The 25310-nt window shown below is 43.1% G+C and overlaps 1 protein-coding gene across 8 annotated transcripts in view; it reads left to right on the top strand.

Annotated features, from left to right (window-relative positions):
* Positions 1-2901: 2901 nt before the first annotated feature.
* The window catches only part of LOC311134228 (ephrin type-B receptor 2), a 172211-nt gene continuing 149802 nt past the window's right edge, over positions 2902-25310 (top strand). For all 8 annotated transcript variants that reach the window (XM_084167837.1, XM_084167840.1, XM_084167839.1 and 5 more), the window contains exon 1: positions 2902-3068. In XM_084167837.1, the coding sequence (XP_084023963.1) occupies positions 3017-3068 (52 nt within the window). In that variant the 5' untranslated portion in view covers positions 2902-3016. The remainder of the gene's footprint in view (positions 3069-25310) is intronic.

Genomic DNA, 25310 nt, shown 5'->3' on the forward strand with positions numbered 1-25310 from the left:
GAAATGCAATTAACTCTGTACTGTAACGCTATAAAGGTTTTGATGTTTCACTGCCATTGTTGGCAGTCTTAATGATTTGTGAACTCTGAATGACACAATTGTGCCTAATCATCATGCATACATGACTTGAATAAAATAAAAATATATAAATAAAAAGAGCTGAATGATTGAATCTATACCCAGGACCAGTCAGTCACTTTATTAGGACCTGATATCCATACCTGAATACTTTCAGGGGATTTCGGTATATGTCTCCAAAAACCAGAGGGGAAGCACTAGGGCACAGTGAACACCACTAATCAGTTTAAAAACATCATGCTTGTGATGATGTTTATGATGATAACAAACTGATGTTCACATGTTTGCCTTACAAACACATTTCTATTGTTCTTCAATAAAACATTTATGTTATTGTGCTCAGTAATTACAGTAACCATATAGAACACAACACACACACACACACACACACACACACATATATATATATATATATATATATATATATATATATATATATATATATATATATATATATATACACACACACACACACACACAGATAAAATAAACTAATGATAATTCTCCACTATCTCTGGATGATATTTAAAAAATAAAATAAAAATAATTAACCTTTATTTAACTAGGCAAGTCAGTTAAGAACAAATTCTTATTTACAATGATGGCCTACCCCGGCCAAACCCGGACGACGCTGGGCCAATTGTGCGCCGCCGTATGGGACCGGATTGTGATACTGCCTGGAATTGAACCAGGGTCTGTAGTGACGCCTCTAGCCCTGAGATGCAGTGCCTTAGACCGCTGCGCCACTTAGGATATAATATGGTTGATATAAATTATGTTACTGTAATATATACAGTATATGTAGAAAACAACCACTGTAATTACAGTAACCACATAGAACACAACAGATTTGTATGATACATTATTCATGATTATTTTGTGTTATAAAACATTACTATCTATAAAACATGAATTACATTTCATGAATATCATACATCATTTATATCAACTATATTATATCATCCAGAGATAGTGGATAATTATAATTAGTTGATTTGATCAATTCCTTCACAATGACTCGTGAAAAACACAGCAGCATCCCATAAAATGGCACAGTGAAAGCCTGTGCCCTGTTGCTTACAGTTAATTTTAAAAGCACATAGGACTATTCCATCTAGTAATCTGAATGGGACATCTATTACTGCAATTAACACTATCTACTACTTTAGTGGAATATCTACAGCAGGGGATTTGAGCAAAACATTAGAAATCAACTTCTGAAAGACAGGATTTATACTAAATGTACCTTTTATCACTGATACTATTGCTATATTTTGGCTATGTTTTCTTCCATATAGGTCCAAATGGCTCAAACACATGTACACTCAGAAAAAAAAGGGTTATTTGGCTGTCCCCATAGGAGAACCCTTTGAAGAACCTTTTTGGTTCCAGGTAGAACCCTTTTGGTTCCAGACTCCTTTTGGGTTACATGTAAAACCTTTTTCCACCTGGAACCTAAAAGGGTTCTCCTATGGGGACAGCCAAAGAACCCTTTCGGAGCCCTTTTTTCTAAGAGTGTACAATAGATGGCTCATGTATTGAACACGCATCCTATTATTTCAATTACTTCGAAAGATATCACTCAGCCCTTCTACACCTTATCTTAATTACACTCAAGGCAAAATTATTGAGTAAATACTACTACTACACAAACTAACAGACATACACTTTTATAGTGGGGTTTCCTATCAAGAAGACATCCTCCTAATCAAACAATTATAATTCATGATTCAATGATTGGTATTTACTGGAACATAAAAAATGACTGCAACATCACTTACTCATCCCCAAAGCCAACACCTCCTTTGGTCACCATTCCTTCCAGTTCTCTGTTGCAAATGACTGGAACGAACTGCAAAAATCTCTGAAGCTGGAGACACTTACCTCCCTCACTAACTTTAAGCATCAGTTGTCAGAGCAGCTTACCGATCACTGCACCTGTACACAGCCCATCTGTAATTAGCCCACCCAACTACCTCATCACCATATTGTTATTTACATTGTTATTTATTTTGCTAATTTGCACTCCAGTATCTCTATTTGCACATAATCTTCTGCACATCTATCACTCCAGTGTTAATACTAAATTATATTTGTAATTATTTTTCACTATGGCCTATTTATTGCCTTACCTCCATAACTTACTACATTTGCAGACACTGTATATAGATTTTCTATTGTGTTATTGACTGTACGTTTTGTTTATCCCATATGTAACTCTGTGTTGTTGTTGTTTTTATCGCCCTGCTTTGCTTTATCTTGGCCAGGTCGCAGTTGTAAATGAGAACTTGTTCTCAACTGGCTTACCTGGTTAAATAAAGGTGAAATAAGAAAAAATAAAAAAAACGATTTGTTGAATTATCTGATCCATGCTCATTGTCACCTGCCAAGAGTGTCAAGACACTAATATAAAATACATTACTGACAACAAAATCTACATAAAAGTCGTAGGCAGAAAACGTATTGCTCGACTATCACTCTTCCACGTGATTCTAAAATCGTTGATTATCAGACATAGATGAGGCAGTTAGGCGATTCTATCTTTATGATTGACAGTAGGGATAGTGGAACTTCTTTTGGCAGGGGGAGAGCGTGACATGATCAACAACTACAAGCATAAACAAAAGTCATAGGCTATTTATGCTATATTTTAGGGTTTAGATCATATATATCTCTAACATGCACATGTCATAAATTTGAGATCTGGAGCAGTTTTCGTAGCATGGATAATGCTGTAATATACACGGCACCCCTTTGTCTGCTGTTTTTGGTTTCGCCCAAACTTCGTTCAGATTTGAGTTATTTTCTATGGCTTCTGGGTTACTCTATTGAAGGTGAAGGTCCGCTCATCTACGCCAGCATTCGCTGTCAATGGCTTTCAGGACTTATTTTATTTGAATGTCTGGGCTTTTTACACTTTCGTCCAAAGAAACCAATAATGGATATTCTATGGATTTTATGGATAATACCCACCGTTATAGCTGTAGAAGGTAAGAGCATGTTTGAATCCCATTAAATAACGTCTTGCCGAACGGGTTATAGAGTTTCTGATCACAGCACGTTGAGTGGTTGACTGGTTGTAACGACAAAAATCACAACTCTGTCATAGAACGTTCCGGGGGCAACATTGTGGCAAGGCTCTTCTTTGATTTTTTAACTGAAATAATTAACAATAGCTATAATGAGGGTTGCACCGAACATGCCCTCTTCCTCTCAGGTATCCGAACGTAGGTTATTGCTTGTTATGAAGGACATACCATATGCTTATTAGGCTACTGTATGTCATTTCATACATGCCAAGTCAATACATCTCTAGGTTTATATAATTTCTAACAGTTCAATCTTCAACACTAAAGTAAACGTGTTAGGCTACATTATGATGGAGCATGGATTTTTCCTCTTGTCTGCAATTTGAAAATAGCAGCATGAACAACCAACAACAGTCAGTGGGCGATACATTTCCTGAAGATGTTGGGTCTAGTATGGACAGTTCTGTATTTGATTAATGAGGTATCTGTTGTTTAACTTAATCATTTTGTTGGACATGGAAACATCTAATTGTACTGTGCACTGGCCGGAGCACACAGGCTTGTCTCGTGAATGATGATGAGCAGCGTGTTCAGTGGCACAATGGAACAGACTTCATGAGAGCAGAGCGCTACAGTAGCCTACCAATGTTTAACCACCAAGCGCTATCCCTTTTTCATTGAAAATAGGGCGGTAGGTTGATTATGTACATTTCAGCTAATGTGCTATTTTGGTGTGATGATTTGTCACAGAACACGAGTCTTGTGATTGCTTTTGAAGGGATGAGTGTTGGCGGGTTAGAATGAGTAGACCCTACATCTTACATACCGTAGGATAACAACCACAATGTAAATACATTCCCAGCAAATACACATGTACATACTGTAAACCAGGGTTCCCCAACTGGCGGGCCAGCGGGTGGTTTTATTTGGCACCCAAAGTTTTCTGAGCCACACATATATATATATATATATATAAATACATATATATATATATATATATATATATATATATATATATATATATATATATATAGTATTTTTTTTATTTTTTATTGTTAGACATAAAAGACTGAAAACACCAGGACATCAGCTCCAAGTGATTTTAATTTGGGAAATATGTTCCCAAGTATTCCCACGTATAATAGAGAGACACAAGGGTTGAAATGAAGATGTTCTAGTCAAATATTATATACTTTTGGGCTTCTTGCAGTCAATTTTCAGTCAACAATTTTTTTGTAATTATGTTCTGGCCCCGACCATCTGCTCAAGAAAAAATTCACCTGCGGCTAAATCTAGTTGATGATCCCTGCGGTAAACCCTACTGTACTTAGCATCAGCTTCTTATTCACTTGGTAGGCTATCTTCATGTAGCCTATGGTAGCTTTTGAAGAGAAGTGTGCTCCACAAACCTTGATAGTCCTTTAGAGTTGATAAATACAACTTTGGTATATTTCAAACAGTATATCATTTAATTGGGATATTGGAAAATGATGTTGCCTAAATTGTTACATAGGCAGGCCTAAATAAGCCTGGGAATTTGTACTTTCCAGTTGACATTATAGTTGTAGAGTAGGTAGGCCCATACACATATCCAATGTCGTGTTCCACTGGCAAAATACATCAATATTTACATTTTAGTGATTTAGCCGAAGCTCTTATCAAGAGCAATTAGGGTTTAGTGCCATGCTCAAGGGAACATCGACATATTTTTCACCTAGTCGGCTCGGATATTCAAACCAGCGTCCTTTTCGGTTACTGGCCCAATGCTCCTAACCTGCTGCCCACTATATGGTAGTGTTTAGGCCTCTGTGTATGAGCGTAAGAATTTTCACACTGAACATTTATACATAATAATTGTAAAAGGCAATATTTTTTATGTTTACAATTGTTTAGTTGTCTGATTCCATTATTTCAATGAAAATAGTAGAGTAGGTGCTTTTGCTTGTCATAAAATACAAATGTATATGTATATTTTTTAACATTCACTGTAATTTGTAGTTGACGATGCTGTGCATTTGAAAATATTTTGTTCTGTCCTTATTCATTCAAAATAATAATTTAACCTATAAGAGAAACACTGTTTGCAAGACCCAGAGTCTAGGAAACAGACTCATAAGCAATTAATAAAATAATTTGAATATTATAAACAATGGCTTTGTTACCTAGCAAATATATATATATATATATATATATATATATATATATATATATATATATATATATATATATATATATATAGATATAGATATAGATAGAGATATATACAGTATATATATTATTTTGGGGGTATTATTAGAATTTCTTTTGTATATAAACCTGTCTTGAGCTGCTATTTTTTCGATTATATGTTAACTATATTGTTATCATTAATTACCATTATTGATATTATTATTATTATTTCAGTTACTGGAGTTACACTATTATTATTTTGTTTACTATATAAGCTAATCTTAATTCAGTGAGGATTGTTTTCTACATTTTACTGGAGGTAAATCAGCTAAGGTCAGACTCTTCCTATACATGTTCCGGTTTGGGTTTGTTCATCATAGTTGTTCATTTACATTTTCACTTGAAATGAAGGATAAAGTTTGAATGGGAAAAACGTATGGGTGTTCGCCTTTAGAAGGTTAGTGATAGAATGTAGTTCTTCTCTCTTAGCAGTCTTCGGGCTCTATTGTCATGAGTGAGGTGGAACCACAGACCGTAGGATAGAAGCTGCTTCATGACAAATAATAACAGACCAATGTCTTTCAACCAATTGCATTGAATAGAGTGGCATGCTGTTTTCTCTTTCTGGAATGCAAACGTGGCTAGATGACGTACGAGACTGCAAAAGATATTAAGAAACAGCAATGAAAAACAGGCCTTTGTTTTGTATTGTGCAATGTGGCAGGCAAATACACATACTATGATGTCATTTAATAGGCCTATTTTACCAAGAGTTTTCTATTTTATTTGTGTCGTAAGCAGTATATGTCATTAATGAAGCCATTTATTTGGCTATTCTCTTTCAGAATAAATTTATTTATTGGTAATTTACAATGTAATACAAACAATATTTGCACTTTCAGACAAAGTCTGCATGGAAGAAAAGGCTGTTTTGTTTCTGGAGAGGCAATTAGGCTAATAGTTACTCCTTTTCATGTTTCTGTTTACATAATTGAATTGTAATTCATTATTATTCAACTTCACTGACGATAAAACTATTGCTTGCCGAACCCATATTTCTGAAGCAATATTAGCTGGCAACACTATTGTTATGTTTATTGTATTTCAGTATCGTGACTGGTTGGTCTCTTCCCCAACCCGTCACAGGCCCCCCATCTTACCCTTTGTATCACCCTAGCCAATCATCCAATGAAGTTGCAGGAGTAGGCCACGTATGAAAAATCGAGAGTTGAAAAAGAGGTCACTGCAGCCTTAATCCAAAAAACAACACGCAACAGAGAGGAACATTGAAGTCAATCGTATTGACGGTTCTGATGTCATGACGTCAGAACATGGTTGCTTTGGCGAAGGTTCTTCTGTCGGGTTTTATAAAAATAAACGTCCAAGTACTCCCATAGTCATTCCGGCACATCTCTGAGATCAACCCTAATGTTGGTCATTGCATCATGATTTAAAAAAAGAACATATATTTTTGGGTGTTTTGAAGTATCATTTTAATAGCTAGCTAATAAGTAAATATATGTACTGTAATTGTATAGCCTGGCAATCGAAGAGAATAACATAGCTATACTTTTATGTTTATGTTAGGCTAATTATTTAGCCCTAACGTATCTTTTAATGTATTTGGAAAACATACATTGTTTAATGTTTTATCTGTTGTTTAGCGTTTCTTGGACATAGCAGGTGAACTTTCTATTAATGACAGATTATATTCTTTCAGCTACAGCTCTAACATCCATAGCTTCGTATATGGATTTCAGAGTGGTCAAATTTCGAGAGTGATGTAGCTCAAAACCAAAAGACAGGGATGCTGTTGGGCTAAAACACTGTGGATTGTGGATTTAATGCAAGCCCATATGAAATCTTCTTGGTAGGCCTATGGTACATTTTTTCAGGCAAGCTGTGATAAATGGAATCGAGGTGCTCAGTAAGATAACTCCTGTTATCCAGCTGAGCCAGGCAGGCCTGTGTATTTATCCTCTCATTCTGTTTACCTTTGCATCAGCTGCAGGTACATTACCTACCTCATACCAGGTGTATCTATGGAAAGCATCATCATCAACAACAACAACAACAACAATAACAACATTTATCTCACAAATCTTACCAGAGCTGCCAAAAGGTGTTACTATGAAAGTATGTGTAAGCCCATTCACTCTTGATGCCATTTAAGGTCAGGCAGAGTATTATAAAATCTAGTCAATCATTGATTTAATTAGTGAACACAAAGCTTTTGGCTGTACTAGACCTTTGGCTCTCCTATCTCTGGACTGGGTAAATAATGGACTGTAAAATAAAGTAACCAAAGTTTGAATAAACACGGTTTATTGACTAGCTTTTTTGTGGATTTATGATAATTGTAACAAAGTGAAGCCATTTAATGCAGTGTGAAATCATGATTTTTATCTAAATTCAATTGTCACACAACATTTAAAATTGCACAATAAATGAACAGTATAAACCACCACCTCTCTAACTCGTGCCTCAATAATTTGCGGGTTTAGATAACTCACAGTTGTAGAGATATAATAAATAAAAATAATATGCCATTTAGTAGACGCTTTTATCCAAAGCGACTTACAGTCATGACTCCATGGATGAGGTACTGTAAAATAACTTGAGATCCAGATGAAATATCTAAGGAAGGGAGTTGTTGTTTGTTAGTATCTAGTAAAAATGTCAGAGCGATATCTTAGGGAGCTTTCAGATATCCCCTTATGATCCGAATCCTGGAGCGTTTGTTACCCTGATCCGCACAATAAAGCATGTGTGAAACGCAAATGAACCCTGGCTGAAGCGAATCCTGAGTACCAGGTGTTGTGATGCGGCAGTGTGAATCGCGTGGAACTGTTTTGCCCTTTGTAAACAAGCTAGCTTGCTAACGTCATGTAGAAGGTGCGTCTTGCTAATCGTACCATGAAACTGTTATTTTCAGGTCTTGTGAAATCAAAATGTATTCTGTAGAATTCTCACAAACGCTACAGGAAACCGAACCAGGGTGCTGAATTTCATATGTGAAAACGCCCTTAGAGATAGGAAGCAGCCCCAGAGGTCTGTCGGCCATAATGCAGTTGCCTCCTCCAATAGGCTACTGTCACGGTTCAGACAGACGACCAGAGGACCACAATTGCGTCACACCAGAAAGTTTATTAAACTTAAGGGAAAAGGGAAGTAGGGAGTGAATGAAGGCTCCAGGGGTAACAGGGATCCCGTCCAATGCGCTGGGTCTGTGCCCCCCCCAGTGGCAGCGATGCGTCCTATGAAGCCGGTGGTGGCTGGTCCAGAAGTCCTGGGGGGGGGAGACACAGACACAACAGGGCGGAATGAAACCAGGCAGCAGTACAGTTCAAGGGAAATCCAAAATACGTAGTAGCAAGGCAGAAGGCTGGTCAGAGTTACCGGGATTGAAGAGTAGTCAGGAGTCGTAATGGCAGAAGCAGGTCTGGATCTCCTGAGGCAGAAGAGGATCCAAAAAACAGGCACGTCCGGGGTCACAAAACCAGGGTGAGCCAGAAGCGCGAGCAAACAGGTTCCGGGTGTGAGCTTTGCAGACGATCTGACACCGGAGAGCTGAAAGACAGGGCCTTAAATACTGGGAGAGGTAGTGGGTAATGCAGCGCAGCTGGCAGAGTAATTAGAGCAGAGCAGAGCAGGGACAGGTGGAGCTAGTTAGGCTGAGTAGAGAGAGTGGTGAGCAGAGTGGAAGAAAATAAAGGTGGTAACCCGGTGGAGTGAGAGGCCCATGACAGAACCCCCCCCCCAAGGGACGGCCCCAGAAGTCCCAAGAGTAACACCACGCCGGGCGGGAGGAGGGGAGCCGGAGGAGGGCTAGAACTCCTCCGAACGGTCCGAGTGAACGTCCTCATCCTCGGAGGAAGCCGGAGGGCCGTGGTCGGGAGATGGGACAGGTCCCGAGACAGGATCAGGCACAGGACAGGAAGCCGAGCGGGCCGGACGGTTAGGGACCCCTCTGGGGCGGCCCCTACGGATTGCAGGTTGATCAGGATGCCGTTGGTGGAAAGCGGTGATGAGAGTCCTATCCACAATCCGACTAGCTGGCACCCAGGTCCTTTCCTCAGGTCCATAGCCCTCCCAGTCAATGAGGTACTGGAGACCCCTACCCCTCCGTCTGGACCGAAGCAGGCGGCGGACGGTGTAAACCAGACCACCATCGACGAGCCGTGGAGGAGGAGGACCAGGCGCAGCAGGGACCAGCGGACTCTCATGGATGGGCTTAATCTTAGACACATGGAAAGTGGGGTGCACCCTCAGGGAATTAGGCAGTTGGAGCCGGACAGCAGTTGGGCTAATCACTCTTATGATAGGGAATGGGCCAATGAACCGAGGTGCCAGCTTCTGCGACTCCACCCTGAGTGGCAGGTTCTTCGATGACAACCACACCCTTTGACCAACATGGTAGGTGGGAGCAGGAATTCTCCGACGGTTGGCCCCGGTAGTGTAGCTGGCAACGGATCTGAGGAGTGTGGCTCGGGCTTGTGACCAGGTGCGGCGACATCGACGGGCAAAAGCAAGTGCAGATGGGCAAGTAACCTCCTCTTCCTGGCTGGCAAATAGAGGAGGCTGGTATCCATAAACACATTGGAAAGGGGACATACCGATGGCAGAGCAGGTCAGAGAATTGTGTGCGTACTCCACCCATGTCAATTGCTGCGACCAGGAGTGGGGGTTGCGTGAAGTCATGCATCGCAGTGCCTTCTCGAGCTCCTGATTAGCCCGCTCTGACTGCCCATTGGATTGGGGATGGAATCCGGAAGTCAGACTGACTGTGGCTCCCAGCAGGTGACAGAACTCCTTCCAAAAAGCGGAGGAGAATTGTGGACCACGGTCAGAAACTACATCCTTTGGCAGCCCGTGGATCCGGAAGACGTGTTCCAGGACCACCTGGGCGGTCTCCTTGGCGGTTGGGAGCTTGGGGAGGGGAATGAAGTGTGCCATCTTGCTGAAACGGTCAACGATGGTGAGAATGACGGTCATGCCACTTGAAGGGGGCAGCCCCGTGACAAAGTCAAGGGCGATGTGAGACCAGGGACGTCTGGGCACAGGCAGGGGCTGCAGCAATCCGGCTGGGGGCTGGCAGGACGACTTGTGTTGGTTGCAGATGGGGCAGGCTTGGACGAATTCCCGTACATCCTTCCTCAGAGAGGGCCACCAGAACCTCTGGGCGAGCAGGTTGTAAGTGCGGGTGGAGCCAGGGTGACAAGCTAGGCGGGAGTCATGTCCCCACTGAACGACCTGGGACCTCAGGTCTTCGGGGACAAAAAGGCGGTCAGCTGGGCAAGTGCTGGGACCTGGCTGGTTACGGAGAGCCTCCAGCACCTGTTCCTCAACAGCCCAGGTCAGAGCTGCAACGATGCAGGGACTTGGCAGAATCGACACAGGGTCCTTGGAGGGGGTGTCATCCTTCTGGAATTGACGGGAGAGGGCGTCTGGCTTGGTGTTGCGTGATCCAGGCCGGTATGACAGAGTGAAATTAAACCTGGTGAAGAACAGGGCCCAGCGGGACTGCCTGGAGTTCAACCGTTTGGCCGTGCGGATGTACTCCAAGTTCTTATGATCGGTCCAAACGAGAAATGGAATGGTGGACCCCTCCAGCCAGTGACGCCACTCCTCCAAGGCAAGCTTCACAGCCAGCAGCTCACGGTTCCCTATGTCGTAATTGCACTCAGAGGGGGACAACCGACGTGAGAAAAAGGCACAGGGATGGAGCTTCCTATCCTCCGCAGCCCACTGAGAAATCACAGCACCAACTCCCACATCCGAGGCGTCCACCTCCACAATGAATTGCCGGTCCACATCAGGCATCTGGAGGATGGGAGCGGAGGTGAACCTCACCTTGAGGGTACTGAAGGCTTTGTCGGCTGCTGGGGTCCAGGTGAAGGGTTGCTTGGTGCTGGTTAGAGCAGTGAGAGGGGCAGCAACGGTACTGTAGTTCCGGATAAACTTCCTATAGAAGTTAGCAAACCCCAGAAACTGTTGCAGCTTCTTTCTGTTCTCCGGAACTGGCCATGAAGTGACTGCTGATACTTTGGCAGGATCCATTTGGATACTTCCCTCTGCCACTATGTACCCCAGGAAGGCCACTGTCTTGACGTGAAACTCACATTTCTCTGCCTTGGCGTAGAGGGAATTCTCCAGAAGACGATGAAGGACTTGCTGGACATGGCGGGTGTGTTCCGACAGGTTTCTGGAGTAGATTAAGATGTCATCCAGGTAAACGAAGACAAACTTGTTTAACATGTCCCGCAGTACATCATTCACCAGAGCCTGGAACACAGCAGGAGCATTGGTGAGGCCAAAAGGCATAACCAGATACTCGTAGTGGCCTGTTGGTGTATTGAATGCGGTTTTCCATTCATCTCCCTCCCGGATCCGCACTAGGTGGTAAGCGTTTCTGAGATCCAACTTGGTAAAAACAGTGGCTCCCTGGAGCAACTCAAAAGCAGAGGTGAGCAGAGGCAGAGGGTAACGGTTTTTCACTGTGATGTCGTTGAGTCCCCTGTAGTCGATGCAGGGGCGAAGAGATCCGTCCTTCTTCCCCACAAAGAAGAAGCCAGCACCAGCAGGAGATGAAGATGAACGGATTAATCCTGCGGACAGAGAGCCATTGATGTAGTCCTCCATGGACTTTCTTTCAGGAGCAGACAACGAATAAAGACGACCCTTTGGAGGAGCTGTTCCAGGGAGGAGGTCGATGGCACAGTCGTACGGTCGGTGAGGGGGCAGAGATGTGGCTCTTGCTTTGTTAAACACCTCTCTGAGACCATGGTAGCATTCTGGGACATTGGAGAGGTCAGGAGCGGAGTTAGTAGGTACTGGCCGAGGGGGTAGTGCGGCAGCAAGCAGGCAGGTTCGGTGGCAGTCCTCTCCCCACTCCCTGATCACCCCGGTCACCCAGTCGAGCTGAGGGTTGTGCCGGCGGAGCCATGGGTAACCCAGGATGAGGGGTTGGCCTGGAGAGGGGAGCAGGTGAAACTGGATAGTTTCTTGATGGTTCCCGGACAGACCCATCGAGACCGGGGCCGTGACATGAGTGACCGATCCGAGTAAGTGTCCGTCCAGTGCCCGGGCAGGAATAGGAGGTGTCAAACGGAGGTTCTCCAGTCCCAGTTGGCGTGCCAGCTTGATGTCCATTATGTTGGCTTCGGCGCCAGAATCCACCAGAGCAGCCAGGGTGTGAGTTGAGTCAGAGAGGCGGAGGTGAACTTGCAGCAGGGGTTTGCGGTCGGAGGACTGGATGGTCATTGAACTCAACCGGACTCCCCCTATGCCCGGTGAGCTTCGGCCCTTTAAAGGGCAGGTTACCACACGATGTCCATCACCTCCACAATAGAGGCAGAGGTTTGAGGTGAAGCGGCGCTGGCGCTCTGCAGGAGTGAGGGAGGCTCGCCCAATCTCCATAGGCTCAGACTGATCAAGCTGACCTGGGTGAGTGGCAGTAGATGACAGGAGCCCAGTCGGATCTCTCCGAATGCCGGTAGTAGGTGGACCTTGGCGCCCCCTCTCACGACGACGGGTCTGTATCCTTCTGTCGATCCTGACAGTCAGTGCGATGGCTTCATCAAGAGTGGAAGGCAGTTCATGGGAGACCAACTCGTCCTTGATATAGTCAGCCAAACTATGGAAGAACGCGTCCACCAACGATGGTGTGTTCCAAGAACTTCGTCTAGCCAGGGTTCGGAAGTCGATGGAATGGTCTGCGACTGTACGTCTGCCTTGTCGAATACTGAACAGTTCACGAGACGCCTCTGCGGTGGGTGAATCCAGGTCAAACACCTTCAGCATCTCCTCAGCAAACAGGTCGAAGGTTGCACATGCGGGGGTTTGACGTTCGAACTCTGCTGTTCCCCAGAGTCGAGCTCGGCCCGTCAGGTGAGTGATGGCATACCCAACTTTAGCCCCCTCCGTGGCGAAGGTCCTTGGCTGCAAGGAGAACTGAAGTCGGCAGCTAGTCAGGAATGGCCGGACCTGGGTTGAATCGCCGTTGAACCGCTCGGGGTTTCCAATCTTGGGTTCCGGAGCAGCGGCTGCAATGACCGGGGCAGGTAACTCGGGAGCTGGGCTGGTGGGCAGACTGACTGGGGTAAGGTTGGTGAGGAGTTGAATGATCATGGCGAGTTGTTGTTGCTGCTGCTGGAACTGCTGCTCATGCTCATCGGTTTCCATGTCGGGGAAAGTGTGCGCTGAGTCCATAATGGTCAGATCGTACTGTCACGGTTCAGACAGACGACCAGAGGACCACAATTGCGTCACACCAGAAAGTTTATTAAACTTAAGGGAAAAGGGAAGTAGGGAGTGAATGAAGGCTCCAGGGGTAACAGGGATCCCGTCCAATGCGCTGGGTCTGTGCCCCCCCCAGTGGCAGCGATGCGTCCTATGAAGCCGGTGGTGGCTGGTCCAGAAGTCCTGGGGGGGGGAGACACAGACACAACAGGGCGGAATGAAACCAGGCAGCAGTACAGTTCAAGGGAAATCCAAAATACGTAGTAGCAAGGCAGAAGGCTGGTCAGAGTTACCGGGATTGAAGAGTAGTCAGGAGTCGTAATGGCAGAAGCAGGTCTGGATCTCCTGAGGCAGAAGAGGATCCAAAAAACAGGCACGTCCGGGGTCACAAAACCAGGGTGAGCCAGAAGCGCGAGCAAACAGGTTCCGGGTGTGAGCTTTGCAGACGATCTGACACCGGAGAGCTGAAAGACAGGGCCTTAAATACTGGGAGAGGTAGTGGGTAATGCAGCGCAGCTGGCAGAGTAATTAGAGCAGAGCAGAGCAGGGACAGGTGGAGCTAGTTAGGCTGAGTAGAGAGAGTGGTGAGCAGAGTGGAAGAAAATAAAGGTGGTAACCCGGTGGAGTGAGAGGCCCATGACAGGCTACAGTGGAAACATGAGAGAAAACAATGTGCTTTCAGTATTTAATTCTATGGTGTTCTGTTTTATCTTAACATGTCTTTTTGTTGTGTGTTGTTTGAATAGAGAATGTGTATTTTGAGTCTGCCAAATTCGTGTAAACCTGCTATCAAATGTAAATTCTAAAGTCCCATTTCATTTGTACTTGTGTGGGGACTAGACGTGTTAGCCTAACATGGAGGCGTTATGGTTTTTGAAATAGTAACAAAAGGCTATGAGAGGGGGGCTCTGAAATGGGATTAAATCAAGGTAAAATGAGCAACCATACACAATCCTGTGTTTTCTCATTCTACCCAATGAGCAGGTGCAGGAAGCTCATCTGTACACCAACAACCACAGTAGACTTTAACAGAATCTGCCTCTATTCAAGACCTAATCCATGCTGCCCAGGGCACAGGCATTGTCACTTTGCATGCTAAATTTCAATTAGTGCTGGTACCAGTTGTTTCACTTGAGGTAGGGTGTCAGTTGTCTCCTGAGTGGCGCAGTGGTCTAAGGCACTGCATCGCAGTGCTAGCTGTGCCACTAGAGATCCTGGTTCGAATCCAGGCTCTGTCGCAGCCGGCCGCGACCGGGAGACTCATGGGCAGCGCACAATTGGCCTAGTGTTGTCCAGGGTAGGGGAGGGAATGGCTGGCAGGGATGTAGTTCAGTTGATAGAGCATGGCGTTTGCAATGCCAGGGTTGTGGGTTCGATTCCCACGGGGGACCAGTATGAAAAAAATAAATATGTATTCACTAACTGTAAGTCGCTCTGGATAAGAGCGTCTACTAAATGACTAAAATGTAAATGTGTCACATTATGGGGACATCCATAGGTTACCTTGAGGATGAGTTTAATGCAGGGGTAGCCGAGGGGCTCAGAGATGTTGGCTGATGTCGAGAGGGGATGCCAGTTTCACAAAAACATGTTCTCTCTACATGGCAGGACATCATTGTGGCAAAACTTTGAACTGCAGTCTTTTGTTACGTGCCTCATTCACCATCCATGTTCACTACACCATTTGTTCATCAAGAGCCAGTCAGTAAGAGCCTGCCCCCTTTGGTAACATACCATTTAAAACAAGTTTCAACACTAGTCATTCATTTCAGTCTTTTGTTAGATCAAAATAATGAAAAGCAACAACTGTTGATTTATAGTCATACTTTGATATTTCTTAAGTTTACATGAAACCTTGTTTAGATGGAAACATTTATTTTCAAAGGCACCCAAACTATTCCCAATATGCTTTTTTATGGCTTGCCTCAGGACGGACAACTGTGCACAACATAAGCTCAGTTTGGAAAATGCTATCCGTTTCTCAATGGAATAGCTCTAAGTGTAGAATTTCAACACCAACAGGTTTGTTAACATTAAAGGTACTGTGGAATGGGGACAATTGAACACCTATGCGTTACATTAAATTGTATTCTTTACTGAGGATCACTTGAATTATGGGTCTTGGGTTTTGTTTTTCTAGCTGTGGTTAAAGTATAGGTGTGTTGTTCTACCCTAGGGCTATAATTGTTTTAGCCTGTGGTCAGAAAACATGTTTGGTCTAAAAGTGAGACAAGCTAGACACTAAGACTAATGCCCCTTTTTTCAATCTAACATTGTATGGCACTGTTAGGGCTTATATTGAACATTAGTCAGATTGATTGCAACATTTCTGAGACAGATAATATAATTATATCCAACATGATAATTGTATCTATCTTCCAAGCTTCATACTGCTCAACACTGAATGTCAGACAGAATGTGGTTGATAATTAGTTTAGCTAATGATGTTAGAGTTGCTACACAGAGGTAATGAGTTGATTCAATGAGAGCACAGTTTCTGGCCAGTACCTCATCCCCGTGGGCTATATCTTGTTATTTTGTGCTGATAGGAAACAACAACAGTTTGAACTGTCTGTAAACATGTATAAATTAAATTTAAACTACAAAAGCAACCTAATGTGTACCTTTACAGGTGTAACATTGTTATACCAATTGTTCAGGAACCTAGATTCAGGATTATGATAATATATAGCTTAAATGTTTCAATCACAACATCTTGATTGACAAATTACAAACCCCCAGCATGTCACATGCTAGATTAAAAACTCAAGATGATGAGCACCCTCCTTGTTGCCTGCATCGTTATGCATATTTGAAAACATTAATCTCACAGCTTCTATACCTTAGTTTGAATTGAGCTCAGAGGGTAAATCTGGTGTCAAGCCAAATGAGGAGGAGCATACCCTAAGAGAGGTCAGACCTGGTCTCCGAGCTGCTCTCCATACACACCCCAGGTACAGTGCCACTGCTTCGCTGAACGGGCCCACAGAACACAAGCCCAGCAAAACCTATCGGCAGAGACAAAGAAAGGCTGATTGCGTTGTCATCTGCATCACAAAGTGAAGCCTTTTCCACCTGAACCGTTGCCTCTGCTGTGCTGCACATCCCATCTATCAACGTCTCTGGACCCACGTGACATCTGCCTTTTGTTTCTCTCTATGTCTCCTTCTCTCTGTGTCTCTTTCTCTCTATGTCTCTTTCTCTATGTCTCTTTCTCTAGGTCTCTTTCTCTTTTTCTATATCTCTGTTTTTCTCTTTCTTTCTCTCTCTCTCACTGTCTCTCTCTCTCTCACCCCTCTCTCTCTGTCCCCGCTATCTCTCCAGCGGTCGCCATATCAGCAGAGTGACGCCTCCCTCAGTGGGGACTGGGCACTCCAGCCTTTATGTAAGCTGCAGCAGACATGACCAATTTCAGCCCCCGTCGGTAGTAATGGGCCCAGCGTGGCTCATCGTTTTCCTCTGCCGAGGGAAGCACACTGACACACTGGGTCTCCCCCCTGCCCTCGCCCTCGCTGGCTGGCTGGCCACGGTGAGCTGCTCGTTCTGCTCTGCTCCGCGCCAATATGCAGACACACAGACAAAGGTCCTCCTCTACTCCTGTCCAGCCAGAACAGACCTATCCGTCTCATTCTCTGGTACAGACAGAGCACCCTGATGTGATTTCCAGCGAGCTGACTGAGTTTTATCTGATTAGTGTTAGCTGGGAAGGACCTGGTGTCCTGTAACAGATGATGCTTGTCTTTAGTTAATGTACAGGGAGGTTGAGCACCAATGTGTAATGGTGTAAACAGTAGAGCAGATGTACTGTGGGTCGTTGCCTTCTCGTGGGATCAGCACTCTAGTTTCAACTGTACATGTAGGTCTATTGTGAAGACTCAACAACTCTACCTAATGCTCAATATTTACATATGTACCACACATGATAACTACCCCCTATGGTCATGCAATAATTGTTGATTTTTCTGAATCAAATACCTGTAATATTATAAATAGCTAATCTGAGGACATGACATTTAAAAGGCAGAAAAAGATAGCACATTATTATAAAACCTTTATTAAGTGTGATACGGGAGGTTTTTGTTGGTATCTAATTGCATTAGCCGAGTGCAAAGGGAATTAACGTAGATAATGAACTGATTTGGCCCGTGGCTGTGAGTTGACTGCATTCAGAGAGCAGGAGCTAATCTTTTGTTGTTCCCAGATTAATTCAGATACAGCATAAATCAATTGTAAAACCTCTCAGATTCTCAAAGGGCTCTAGAGTAGCTACAGTTCAGACAGTCAGATTGGTCAAAGGTACTGTAACATCAGGGGTATCAACCTAGCTCTTGGCTGAAATTACACGGTGTTAGATGTGGCCACAGAGGCGTGTTGTACTGTAGACAGTTAAAGAAGCAGGGGCCATTTTGATAACGTGGAGTAGTAATAGACGAGAGTGGCCAGGAGGAGAGAAATAAAGTGCTAAAATGGACAGAGTGGTAACTGCACTTCTTCTTAGCAGTTAATCGGCTGTATTCCAATTACTCAGGACTGTCCCAGGCCAGAGGGGCTAATTTTCTGCATAGACTTAGCCCTGGTATGCACACAGGGGTTTTCCCATTACCTAGGGGTGGCAGGTGGGGTGTGACGGACTTTATGGCAGTTTTGCTTTGAGGATTTAAGATTGTAGTTTTTCTTCCATGAAGGAAAACAGTCAGACATATCGGAGCTTAAAGAGAGACTCTCTCTCTCTCTCTCTCTCTCTCTCTCTCTCTCTCTCTCTCTCTCTCTCTCTCTCTCTCTCTCTCTCTCTCTCTCTCTCTCTCTCTCTCTCTCTCTCTCTCTCTCTCTCTCTCTCTCTCTCTCTCTCTCTCTCTCTCTATCTCAATTCAATTCAATTTAAGGGCTTTATTGACATGGGAAACATATGTTTACATTGCCAAAGCAAGTGAAATAGATAATAAACAAAAGTGAAATAACCAAGTTTAGATAAATAAAAATACAGTAAACATTACACTCACAAAACTTCCAAAATGTCATATTATGTGAAAATAGTTAAAGTACAAAAGGGAAAATAAATAAACATAAATATGGGTTGTTTTTACAATGGTGTTTGTTCTAAACAGGTTGCCCCTTTCTTGTGTGCAACAGGTCACAAATATTGCTGCTGTGAAGGGACACTGTGGTATTTCAGCCAATAGATATGGGAGTTTATCAAAATTGGGTTTGTTTTCGAATTCTTTGTAGGTCTGTGTAATATGAGGGAAATATGTGTCTCTCTCTCTATCTCTCTCTCTCGCTCAATATTACTGTTATTCTTTCCCCCTGTATTTATTACTGCAAAGCTATTCATATTGATAGGAATAGCTGAGTTTGATCTGCAATTACCAATAATTCTCATATATTTAACACAATCAGAAATGGGAGTCATTATTGTGGGTTGAGACGAGGTAATCACCTCCTTTAGAATTCTCAGACTGCTCCAGACAACCCCATATGGAGCTCCCTCATCAATCTGCAAAGGCTTAGAGCCCTAATCAATAGCACAAGCTTAGCAAAGATTTAACCCCTAGCAACATTATAAGGAGTAACATCAATGAGGGCTCATTACAATTTCTCTTTTAATAGCTTGTATGATAAACACTCCATTCGACAGAGTAAGCACATGTGCATTTGCATAATCACCTCTCAGTAAGCAGGTTCAGGATGGAGCCGATAGTCAGCAGGATCTGTCAGACGTGCAGTTGTAATGCCTCCCACTGAGGCAGTATATTAATGTCTTGCACTTGTTCCAACCCTCTATTCATTGTTATTTACCATAATTTCTACGCTGTAGGAAACACTACCCCTAAAACCCACGTCACGTTTTGAGAGAAGCCAAACACTGAGCTTGATGAAACCATGTCTAGGGATCATTGTAGCCATGAGGTAACACAGCTCACCGAAACAGGAGCACAAAATAGGGATTTGAGGAGTGACGACTATTTTCCATACGTTCCTCAGGCACAATGTTTCAGATAGTAATCACGGTGGATCATTTGGAAGGGCAGCTGGAAAATCCATAGAGAATCTCAGGAGACCTGCTGTGGCTGTGAAATCAATGCAGAGATCCAGCTGAGAGCGTTAAATGAAATGAATAAGTCATATGATATGGTTAAATGTGTAGAATGTTATTATTCATGTGGACCAAATGACTTTTTATCTGCAGATAAGGCAAGCTGACATTTATATCTCTTTGTCGTTCGCACCCCTTATACTCACCATCCATCAGACCTTTTTAAGATAACAATAGCCATGGCTCTTACGTGTTGAGTTGTGGACCGAATGACAAGGGAACAACTCTTGCAGAAAGCTTTTATTAAAAAAAGGATATCATACAAACAGGAAACAACTGGTTTTAATTTTGTTTTGTGTAAGTACTGCATAACTCTGTACCCTAGAGACACATCATTGTGCTATTTACAGAGCACTCGCATACATCTGACTAACACTGACAGTGTATTTAATTTTTTCTCTTCAAATCCCGTCAGGGAATCGGTATGTTTATCAATTTCGTAGCATACACACGTGGAGCTAATATCTCCTTACAAATATGCTTTTTTAAATTTATATTTTTTTACTATAATAATTATATTGTTTTCTCATGTCTCAACAGAGCTTCACTACCAAGAGTCCTGCATATGTAAAGCTTACTGTAAATAGTTTAACCTTGCCTCTACCCAAACAGTAAATGTTCACAATTCAAGTCACTTTTTTCACAAGCCATTGGTGACTGTATGAGTCCCTTGATGGACTTGCTGTTAGAAGCCTGCCTCTTGGAGTGATTGAAAAAACATGTTTGGGATTAGACCTGCATCCCCGTCCCCGCACGGCCCCCATGTCAGGGGGGTTGGCTAAACCCCCTCCGTACCTGCCACCGCGGCGACTGATGGCATATAGGTAGCATTATAGCTCCTTCTCCCCCTCTCTCCTCCCACCCCTGGCTGAACACAACCCTGCTGTCAAGTAAGAGCAATGAGTGGAGACTCAGAGAGTACCAGGCTTAAACCCTTACTCCGGCAGCAGCACAACTCGCTGGACATATTCAACTGTTTTCTATATAGTGTTACCTCAGAATGTTACTTCACTTTATTACAGTATGACGCCTCGCCTCAGGGAGTATGGGAAAGCATGGTTGAATACTTTATTGTCATGTGACTTAGCATTGCTGCCCACAACATAAACGTACAAACCAGTAGATTATGCAAAAGTGCTTTCCTTTTGGTCTTGGTGTTTATGGTAAGCTGTCCTCCTTTTAAAAATAGACATTCTAAATCTTATGGTGGTTTTCCTGTGGACAGACAAACTTCTGGCATTTGCACAAACTCAACACGCCTATTTTCATGCTCACAAATATACACATACGCTCTTACACTCACACACTCTCCTTATGACTAACTCAACACCTGCAGCCTGTGTCTATACAATGCTTTTGGGGCATTATGGCATTAGCATGGAAATCAAGAGGCCTGGAGCAGGATTAGACTAGGAGGTGTGAACACAAGGCTGGGGCAAAGCTGCTCTTTTATCTCATATTTTGTCACCTAACTTTCACCGGTTGGTTAGTCACCACACTCCCCACGCACTGAATAGTGAGTGACTCAATTAAAAAATATATCTTTCACCAAATGTGAATACCATCTACATCATTTGAGACTTTGCAATGATGCTTGGTTGTATGTTTTGTTTATTTCAGATCCAAGAAAGATTTCTGCCTCAGTCTACAAACATACTGTTGAAGTGGATTGTTGTTGGATATGTCTTCACAGAAAGCTTTTAAAAACCATGACGAACAGGCCCTGAATCTGTCAATTTGTGCGATAGACGGCCAGTTTCAATGCCCATTTTGTAATGACCTTAAATAAGTACATACACACAGTCCCTCTCTCTCTCTCTCTCTCTCTCTCTCTCTCTCTCTCTCTCTCTCTCTCTCTCTCTCTCTCTCTCTCTCTCTCTCTCTCTCTCTCTCTCTCTCTCTCTCTCTCTCTCTCTCTCTCTCTCTCTCTCTCTCTTCCTCTCCCTATCTCTCTCTCTCTGACAACACATTTTATTTTATTTTAGTAGATATGTAAATGCAGTTATATAAATTATCTAAACATCGTTGCAGGAATTTATATGTTGTTTTATCCATGCAGTGTAATTGCGTGTAATTGCAGCCTAGTGTGAGTCTGAGCTGTAGATCTGAGGAACCACTGTTGCGTAGTTGAATAGCAAATGGAGAGACTCATGAAATATTGAACGACATACATACCATAATTACTTGCATGGTGAGAACGTCACCAACATATAGACTGGGAATATGGCTGATTCAGCAGCCCACTTAGTTGTCGACTTAGCTTTCCCCAGACTCTTCTGAATGTTGACGTTACTGAATAGACTTGACAATAATGATTCTGCGGCTCGATTGAGAGTATCAGATTGAGGATTTGAGCTGGTTAAAGGTTAGCACTCTCAGTGATCGGGGACATGAGACATTTGACATAGATATTCAAAGCCTCTTTGGAAAAGCTAATTTAAAAACGTTGTCTACACAGCCATATATGCCACTTAGCCTATGTAGTAAAACAGCCTCATATGGATTAGATTAGACATGTCAGTTATGTGAAGTGTCTTGACATCCCATGTACAGTACTATGGCAACTTGCTAAATACAGTATTGATACAACAGTGTCAAGGTTAAAATGTACCTGGTATGAAGTAGTCTAGTGGTGTCTGTTATTCAGCTTCAGCTATGACTACAGCTTACACAAAACAGTGTATATTTCCAAGATCAACAAAGTTAATGGATCATGTTCCTAATGTATTTGTCTAATTGATGCCAAAGCCTTTTTGGCTGCAAACTCTTCAGGATTTTATTGAAATAATGTGTATGTTGGACATGCATGCAGTAGGCAGCTGTACAACTAGATTCTCCATCAGCAGCCACGCTTAAATGAGAGTATGCCTGATTTATTAAGCAACATGTTACACTTTAAGACATACTGTATGTAATCATTACTGGTCTTACAAACCTCATAATGATTTCAAGAAGTCTAGTCTTGCGGCTAAAACATTTCAGTAACCCAGTTGAAATAAAATGTCCTGAACATAAGGGAGCTTTTGATCAGGTTGTCATTTGGCTGGATGATAACATTATTGAACACTTTTAGTTAACCCTGATGTCCAGAAATGTTCTGACAATGACAAAGGAATTGTGTTCATTAATTTACTAGTAATTCAACTTTCCTGGAACATCACACTGGAGTTCTTGGAATGTTTTCAAAAGGAAGGTTTTCAGAAAACTGGATAAATCAAGGTTGGAACTTGTTGGGAAAGTACTACGTGCCCTGTAACCGGCACTCTGACTCAAGTTTCCATTTGAATCTGAGATACTGCGTTTCACTCAAGGAGAGAAGAAAGATGAAGATATGGGTTTGTAGGTTTTCATTGCCCAATTGTGGTAAGTTTTAGAGAATGATGAGAATCACAACATCTAATCCTTCATTCGACAAAAGGAGTGTATAAAACTCTTCTGGTGTCCCACTCATGTTGGCTAGCTGAAGGGCACTTCTCAATGGCCCACTCTCAGAACACAAGGATCTACACTTCAAAACAGCACGTTGGCTGCCATCTTTCTCTCCTTCTGTCCCAAGTCTGTTCAGTGAAAACAGCAGTTTCACTCTCCTTGAAACAGTATTTTCTTCCTCCACCTGTCATCCTCATGCAAATGTGAAATATGAATAGCTTAGAAGTGGGGTGGAAATCTCACCCCAGAGAAAAGCATTACCTGTCACTCTGTTTTGCATTAGGACTTCATCAGTGCCAAACGGTTTAAGGGCTTTTGCTCAGTTGTCAGGCAGACATATGTGCTCAGTTTAAAGGCAGCATGCAGGGCCAGATGTGTGGGTTGAGTGGTGTGCTTTTCTCACACTTGAACGTGTGTCAAAGCCAGTGTACAGCTGTCTGAAGACTGAAGAGTTAGTCAGGCTATCTCAGAGTGAGTGAGCTGGTTAATGTGCTGTCAGCAAGCATCCCTACCCGTGATAAAGGTAAGCTCTTATGCATCCTATTAGTGTTAGGTTAGTAGTGAGAGCAGTACAAAACTACAGAAAATATGGAGGTTCTGTAAAGGAAAAAATTGCTTAATAGTATATTCAGATACTATTGGCAGAAGTGCATCGGCTGTGATTTACTGTAGGAAACGCTGCATGCAGTGGGGCTTACAGGTGTAGGATGACAGTCCCCCTCTGCCTCCACCAGCTATAGTCCAACCTCTAGCTCCAGATCCAGCTCCAACTCCAGCTCTAACCTCAGTCCCTCCTCTATGTGTGTGTGTGTGAGGGAGAGATGCAGAGGAGGGAGGGTGGTGAAAGGGGGGAGCATCCGACCCCCCTGCCAGGGAGTTTAAGACCAGAAGGGGGAAGTTCTCCTCTGGGATTTACTCTGAGAGGGTGGATGCAATGTTCAATCTAAAATAAACGCCAGTCTTTCTTCTAAACTACGCTAGAGCTGTTTTTATGGTCATTTTTCTATTGCCTACACTTGATGCTAGCTTGTTAGCTAAGCTAACATTTGCAATGCTAGCTAGCTAGGTAGCTAAATATTATAGCTAAAAAAGCTTCGCTTGCTGCCAAAGAACTTACTCAGACTATGCATATAACGTACACTGAACAAAAATCTAAACGCAACATGTAAATTGTTGGTCCCATGTTTCATGAGCTGAAATTAAAGATCCCAGAAATTTTCCATATGCACAAAAAGTTTATTTCTCTCAAAATGTGTGCGCAAATTTGTTTATATCCCTGTTAGTGAGCATTTCTCCTTTGCCAAGATAATCCATCCACCTGACAGGTGTGGCATATAAAGAAGCTGATTAAACAGCATGATCATTACACAGGTGCACCTTGTGCTGGGGACAATAAAAGGCCACAAAAATGTGCACTTTTGTCGCACAACACAATGCCACAGATGTCTCAAGTTTTTAGGGAGCGTGCAATTGGCATGCTGACTGCAGGAATGTCCACCAGAGCTGTTGCCAGAGAGTTGAATGTTCATTTCTCTACCATAAGTCTCCTCCAACGTCATTTTAGAGAATTTGGCAGTACGTCCAAACGGCCTCACAACTGCAGATGTATGGCGTCGTGTGGGCAAGCGGTTTGCTGATGTCAATGTTGTGAACAGAGTGCCCCATGGTGGCGGTGGGGTTATGGTATGGGCAAGCATATGAACACAATTGCATTTTATCGCTGATAATTTGTATGTACAGAGGTACAGTGAAAAGGTCACCCATTGTTGCGCCATTCATCAGCTGCCGTCATCTCATGTTTCAGCATGATAATGCACAGCCCCATGTCGCAAGGATCTGTACACAATTCTTGGAAGCTGAAAATGTTCCAGTTCTTCCATGGGCTGCATACTCACCAGACATGTCACCCATTGAGCATGTTTGGGATGCTCTGGATCTATGTGTACGACAGCGTGTTCCATTTCCCTCCAATATCCAGCAACTGCGCACAGCCATTGAAGAGGAATGGGACAACATTCCACAGGGCACAATCAACAGCCTGATCAACTCTATGTGAAGGAGATGTGTTGCGCTGCATGAGGCAAATGGTGGTCACGCCAGATAATGACTAGTTTATATTTTTAATCAGAATATACTGTATACAATTTTTTTAAATATATCATGTTATTTAAAAACATTAACAGTAAACATTATGCTTTATAGCTATAATATAGTTAACATTAGTTAAGTAATGAGAAGTTAATCTCCTGGATGCGTTCACGTTTAGCTTG

This window comes from Coregonus lavaretus (assembly GCF_964263955.1).
Source record: "Coregonus lavaretus genome assembly, chromosome: 8".
Lineage (NCBI taxonomy): Eukaryota > Metazoa > Chordata > Actinopteri > Salmoniformes > Salmonidae > Coregonus > Coregonus lavaretus.